Source organism: Penaeus chinensis, chromosome 10 (assembly GCF_019202785.1).
Source record: "Penaeus chinensis breed Huanghai No. 1 chromosome 10, ASM1920278v2, whole genome shotgun sequence".
NCBI lineage: Eukaryota > Metazoa > Arthropoda > Malacostraca > Decapoda > Penaeidae > Penaeus > Penaeus chinensis.
In genome coordinates this window covers 16,324,009-16,331,508 of record NC_061828.1, presented here as the reverse complement: position 1 = coordinate 16,331,508, position 7,500 = coordinate 16,324,009, and the positions used below count along the sequence as shown (strand labels likewise).

General features: G+C 37.4%; 1 protein-coding gene across 1 annotated transcript in view; it reads right to left on the bottom strand.

Annotated features, from left to right (window-relative positions):
* The window catches only part of LOC125029865 (glutamate receptor 1-like), a 423,627-nt gene that overhangs the window by 390,542 nt on the left and 25,585 nt on the right, over positions 1–7,500 (bottom strand). Inside the window, exon 5 of the mRNA XM_047620045.1 lies at positions 2,785–2,949. Within this exon, the coding sequence (XP_047476001.1) occupies positions 2,785–2,949 (165 nt within the window). The remainder of the gene's footprint in view (positions 1–2,784; positions 2,950–7,500) is intronic.

Here is a 7,500-nt window from a genome sequence, read left to right as displayed (position 1 = left end):
CTTAAAGAATATCCGATTTTCCTGGAACTTGCTATGCTAAGGCCTCTGTAATTCTATACGAAATTCTCAGCAAAAAGAGTAAATAAGGGAACCAAACAATGTATATAACCCAAGCAAATAAAAAAAAGAGTCGATTGACAAACAAAACAACAATAATAAATACCAACAAACCCAATACATAAAAGGAAAAGAGGGAGTGGATGAAAAATAAATAAAAATCACCAAGGGGAAAAGTCATTAATCCAAGACGACAGTTATGTGAGCGAGGCGAGGACAGACGCTAAGACGCCGACCTCGAATTCAGAAACAAAGCTTTACCAACCCGGAAATTAAACTCTAGATTGATGGGTACTTCAGTAATTTGATCAGATCACGAGCGTCGTCGGGTAGGGGAGTAGGGGGAGGTTAAAAGGAAGGGAGGGGAAAGGGGGGGGGGGGCGTGTTGAAGGGTCATAGGGATCGGAAGGCGAGGTCTAAGAAATAAACGAGGGGTGATGGGTGGGGTAAGGGAGGAGGGGAGGAGGAATATAGGATAGGGAAAGTGGATGGGGATTTGGGGATGGATGTGAGATAAGGGGGGGGAGGAGGAGGAGGAGGGAATCGGTTTTTGAAGGGAGGAATTCGAAAATTGATGGCGGGCGGAGGGGACGTGGGGCTGGATAGAAAGACTGCCTTAAACGAAACACAGAGGAATTGCGGACATAAAGATATTCAAATTAATCGCTAACCAGACGTTTTTATCTATGATCTGATATTCATGGGTAATACTGATTAAAATACAGACGGCATATGCTGTGCAAGCAATGAATAAATAAATGCATTAAAGTATAAGGGTGCATATATCATAAACTATTAGGGGAGAAAGGAGGTAGTGAGAATATATGGAGAGAAGCAGAAACACCTCATCAATTATTTTACTTCTCATCTTCCCACTTTAAAACAACACATCATATAACGGAAACAGGGATGTACCACTTCAATTGCACACGCAATATATTTTCAACGCAAGGACTTAAAAAACGGACGGGAAAAAAACGAGCGAACAAACTTAAGAACTAGAGAATGAGAAGACGAAAGTAAACATAAAATCTGCAGAACGAGCAAACGAACGTATAAACGAGTGAATGAGATCGTAAGAACAAGCGGACGAAAACGTATAAACGAGGGAGCGAGAACGTCAGAAAAAGCGTACGAGAAAGTACGAACAAGGGAGCGAGAACATACGGACAGGCGAGCGATAACGAGCGAACGAGCGCACAAACAAAACGAGCGAACGAGACGCAAGAAGCAACCGCGAGAGCAGCAGGAGCGCTCGAAGGGCCTTTAGCCTGTCTCTATTCCAAGGACGTTCTCACTTAGGGAACTGTTCACCTTTATGACGTCATCAGCATAAAGATGGCGTTGTTCCGTTCTGGCCATAATACCGAAATGGGCGGCGCTAACCAACACTCAGCCCGCCAGTTAGTGTGAGCCCCGCCCAAACGAGGTGATTACATCGCCAAATACCCATGTAAACCCACACTCAGCCAGCCGTCCATAGGCCATCCACCTGTTTACTAGCCTGTTTGTACTGCTTGACGGCTGTTTAGCTTTTGTGACAGTTAGGCAACTACGAGCTAGATATTTCCCTCTCTTTTGTGATGTTGTTTTTTAATGACTATGAAATTAAAATATTGGTGAATGTTACACTGATATTAATGTTATTGATTTCTTGATATATGTATTTCTTTGTAATATCCATTAATTAGATTTATTTAAGTGGAGGATATTAGCTACATTTATCTACTTTTTTTTTTTTTTCCTTCTGATAACTGTATTTGCTTCCTCCAACTATACGATATAACTTGAAAATCTCGATTTTTTAGGAAATGAACATGATACAGAAGTGTCCATTTTGAAGGCTTCCGCGGTCTCCGTTGCTTGTTCATGAAGTGTGCCAAGAAAATATATGTTAAATTATACCCCTACTTCGTATACTTAAAAACAACGAATCAAGTCGATTTTTTTATTTGTATTCGATTCCCCTTTCCGTAAGCCTTGATTCTTTGATGCAAAGCACGCTGGGAAGCTAAACTCTATCTTGAACAAGAGATTTAATCTAAAATTCCTTCTGGCCTCAACCCCCCACCCTCCCCTTTTTGATTCCATCTCTAATTTGCCTGAGGCTCAGTAGCTACTTTTCGAAAAGGAGATGGGAGAACCCTGTCAAATATGGAGCTCCCCTTCCCCTTTCTCCTTTTCCCGCTATTACGAGCATTACCGGCTTCTTAGAACGGCGTGGAAATCTTCTTCTGGTTTCTCTTCAACCGCCGCTCGCTCGTGTAAGTCTTAAAGTACTCTAGAACACCTCGGAGCTGTCTCAAGGTTCTTCTTACCCAAGTTGTTCGCCGCGGGAAGTTTAAACGCGCTAAGCATCTTATGTTCTTTTAATCTGTTGGAGCCTCCTTTCTGTAGCTGGTATAGGGAATGTTTACGTTTTCATTTTAGTGTTTATTTGTTTATTTGTTTATTTATTTACCTATCTATCTATATGTTTATTTACTTATTTATTTATTATTTTCTTTATGAACAAATTGCATTCCGAAGGTTTTCGTTTTCTCTTTATTTTTTTTTAAGGAACAAGTTGTATTCAAAAGTGTATGTAGCGTTTTCTCTGTATTCTCAAATATAAGCTTTACAAGACATAATATATTTTTACTCCTTCACTTAAAGTTGACTTACCTCTCGCCTTCCTCTATTAAGATGAATATAAATAGATACAAATAAATAGATCATAACACTCACCGAGACATAATTATTGCCGGCGCCGGGGAACACCTTGGGATCGAGAGTGGCCCACGTCCTGATGAAGTCCTTGACGAAAGGCCGAGACGTGTCGACGATTCTGAAGCCTGTGATGTTGACGGCGCCGAATTCCTTCACGTTCTCCTCCCAGCGCTCGTCCATCACCTTGGGAGAGAGGGAGATACCTCGTTGTATATATATATATATATATATATATATATATATACATATATATGTGTATATGTATACATATATATGTGTGTGTGTGTGCGTGCGTGCGTGCGTGCGTGCGTGCGTGCGTGTGTATGTGTGTGTGCACATACCCACACACTTGCACACGTGTGTGTGTGTGTGTGTGTGTGTGTGTGTGTGTGTGTGTGTGTGTCTGTGTGTGTGTGTGTGTGTGTGTGTGTGTGTGTGTGTGTGTGTGTGTGCGTATGTATATGTGTATATATATAAGTATACATATATATATATATATATATATATGTATGTATATGTGTATATATATTTATATATATGTATATATATATGTGTGTGTATATATGTGTGTATGTGTGTGTGTGTATTTTATGTGCGTGCATTCGTACGTAATATATTTGTAAATTAATAGATAAAGAAGAGAAAAAATACGAGCAGAATTCCTGATAGTAAATATAAACAAATAATAATAATGAGAACGGGGAGCAAATATAAAATGTCGTTCTTGATTTAAACATATAAGGTCAAGCACTCTAAAGTAAGCACATATCAAATCATATCAAACCAAACACTCAAGGAGGCAGATAAATGAACAAATAGTTAAAAGGGATCTTAAACTATATAAAACAAGAAATAATAAGTATAACATACAGCTAAACATAGGAACCATATGACAACGTTAAGGACCCCTCTTCCTCAATTCACAAATACAATCACTAATAACCTCGAAGCCATTTACATGTCGAAATCATAATCATACTTAACCGAAAGATTTAATCGCACACAAAATGGCACATTCTACTTCCCAAATAACCAGTGCATATAAATGGTATTTGAAGAGACTGAAGGGTTAAATCGATTTATATAGGGTTAGGGGAAGCCAAAGGTGGGGCTGAATGAATGAAATTAAACGTTTGGGATTCTGGCGCTATGAAAAGGATGGAAACGTTTTTGGTGAAAGATGTCGTCATTTAGGAGCGCGTGTGTCTGATATTTCCGTCGTTATTATCACTAGTGTATTATTTCTATCGTTTTTTGTCATTGTTCTTGGAATTAGAGTAATGATCAAGGTTATTATTATCTTTATTTTTTTTTTATTTGTATTAGGATGCATGCTATTAGCTTTTCATCATTATTATTTATTTATTATCATCAGTATTGATATTACTTTTATTATCACTATTTCTAATTCCACTGCCATTATTACCACAATTTATTTCATTTTCATTTGATAGATGTGAATAATTTGATCCTCTAACTAATACTGTACCATGAACCACACCATTCTATCTCGTCATAATAACTGATTAATGCTATCATTATTACCAACATTACTTTTTTTTTTTTTCAATAATATCGATTGCAGTTTTTCCTGTTGTGATTAACGCTCATCGTCATCCTTTTTTTATAGTTTCCATAACACTAACCTAAATGCAAGAATATGAGAAGGATATTGGAGGTGGGAAATATCAACGAAACAGGAGAAGGCAGTGAAGGAAATAAAATTAGATGGCGTTTCTGAGCCAGCGACAAAGTTCAATACAAGAAGGACACAAGTGGCCGATTCTGTGGTTGGGGGGTGAGGTGGCTTAGGATATTCTATTTCTGTCTTTCTTTATTTCTATGGTTTTCTCTTGATTTCGTTTTCTCTCTCTCGTTCTCTCATTTTAGTCTCCTTTTCTCTGGCTCCTCTTTCTCTTTCCCTTCTTTTTCTCTCTATTTATCTCTTTTCCGCCTTTTTTCTCTCCCCCTTGCCCTTCTCTATATCTCCTCTTCTCTTTCCATTTTGCCTTATCTTCCATTCCCGAAAAAAATCAACATATGAGAATGTATATGCTCATTTTATTTGAAAGCACTTTACTTGTTCTTAATTAATATTTGATAATGATATTGTTCCTAATTTGCGTATAATCATTGCTATAAGTGGGGCACAATTGCACGCGTTTAATAATATTGCATATGATATACCTTTCATTATGATTGCATCGTTTAGCAGGTTCCACTTTCTGTTTATTCGAAAGCAAAAGAGAAAGAAAAAATAATCTCACTACATGCAGACAGATTTTTTGCAATCTGCAACCTCTTGATAAAACACTCTTGGAACGTTCCTCTTCGATATCAATTCTACAATTGCACAAGAGCTACCTCGTTAAGTTTCCTGTCAATTCAAACAATGTCGACACTAACATCTGGGCTTGTGCATTCTCCAGAGTTCGTATGAATTAATTCGACACACAAATTAATGCTTCCTGTCATTACAGCTGACATCAATATCAACAAACAACCTTTATGCAGAATAACACAATAGTTATCAATATTTATTTTTCGTTTGCTGAGAGAGCTGCCAACAATAATAACAATTACTGTGTCAGATGCATTTAACCGTGTGTCCTTAGAAACAACCTCTTTTGTGAACAGCAGTTTGCCTACTAGTGACTGGTGCAGAAAGTTTCCAATGTATAAATGAATGATTAAAAGTCGCTTTTTAAATCACTGTATATCTCTCATCAGAAAGTACTCATTGTAAAGAAATTCTGTAAAATGGAATAATTGTTTAGCATTGGTCTACAAACAGCTCATTGTCATATGAGGTCCTACTGTTGCCATCTCGTCACCTAAGGGAAGTGTGAAGTTGAGAGACATGTTGGGACTACAGTCATTTTACGAAACGATCCTGGATTTACCGAAATGTCTAGAGCACAATATCCATGTGTCTTTTTTTGTATTGTAACGAAGCATAAAATCGTACAATCCTTTGCGCGAAAAGGATACACACTTTACTTTGTTTTCTTTTTCCTTTTCACGAATTCTTGAAAACTTGCAACTGAAGGAGAAAGAAATAGAAAACTGATTGACTGATAATTTATGTTCTCTTTTCCTTTCATGAAAGTACGAATTCTTGAAAACTTTCAACGTAAGAACAAGAAAAAGAGGAAGGAATTAGAAAAGTGACTGACTAACAGTATTGTTTGTTTCCGTCTCCTTTCATAAAGACAAATTCTTGAAAAAAATGCAACAGAGGAAGAAGAAGAAAACGAATAAAAAATGAACTATTCTGTTCAGTGTTCTGTTTGTTCGTCGGTGAGTAGTACGGTGTAATTAAGAACTAGTATCGCAACGCAATTTTATAAAACGAATACATTAATTATTTTAAAACCACCTAAAACTAATTAGCTAGCAAAGGTGTTCATAACACCCTATCTCTTTTGATGGCTCTAATGAAGCTATATCTTTTTCACTTTATTAATTTACCTTTTGGATATGGGGGTTTGTTTAATCAGACTGAATTTTCATTTATTTTCCGTATTATTACAATAACCAGGCGTATCGTCAACAGGGAAACATAAATGGCGCTATACCTCAGCCTCGTACACGGCTACAAGGCGGTGAGTTGTTGGCTTTTCTTAAAATGAATCTTACAATTTCTCACTTACCTCTGGAAAGAGTGTGTTGTGACAAATGCGGAATAAAACAAGTTTGCATGAGAATTAATAACACAACGGGAGAGGTATTCGATTAAACTACGCATTTTTTTAAGTACATCTCTTACGCTGTCAGTTATTTCATTCTCGTCTTTACTCTTTTTTTACTTCTGTTATCAGCGGTATCAGCATTTATTACGGGAACAAGATCTCTGCCGACTCGGACACGGATTTCGAGCAAGACCAGCAAACTGTGTATGTAAAAGGCCAACTTTCCAACAGATGAAAAGGGTTTTCATTGAGGAGAAGCCAGCTCTTTGTCTTCGGGCAAAGTCCTTCCTACTGGAAATTCATATCCCTATTATGCGTTATCGGTGTCGTCTCCCCAGTTGAGGGTAGATTGTGTTGGTTGTAGTATAGACTATGTTACTTGTGTGTGTGTGTGTGTGTGTGTGTGTGTGTGTGTGTGTGTGTGTGTGTGTGTGTGTGTGTGTGTGTGTGTGTGTGTGTGTGTGTGTGTGTTGGTGGGTATGTTTGTGCACACGAATGTGAGTAAGTGAGTGAATGTTTGTGTTTACGTGCACGAATGTGAGTGAGTGTGTGCGTGTTTGTGTATTCATTCATAAGGTTTATCTAATTAGAAAGAACACGCACTGATTATGACCATACCCTTTTTCTGTTAAAAAAAAAAGGACAAAAAAACAATAAAAAGCATAACAAAATATCTTTGCATTTTTCACAACACGAGATACCATCAAAAAGAATTCAATAGATTAATCCCGCATGAATCCATTACAGGACTGCCAAAGGAGAAAAAAAAAAAAAAAAAAAAATCCAAAATCACATAGTACTAATGAGAAGCCAAAGACCACAATTGAGAATCCGATGGAAACCCACAAAAGGAGTAATTAATATGCATGATTCTGATTCACAATTGACTGAACGCAGAGGTACGGGTTTCTCAATGAATATGTCGATAAGGTAATGTTCCGAATATATGATCTAGGCCGTAGGAGAAATTTCAGGGTGAATTTGATTTAAACATGAGTTACATGGTTTTGCTTGAATAATACGCAGGGATTTTCCTTTGGTT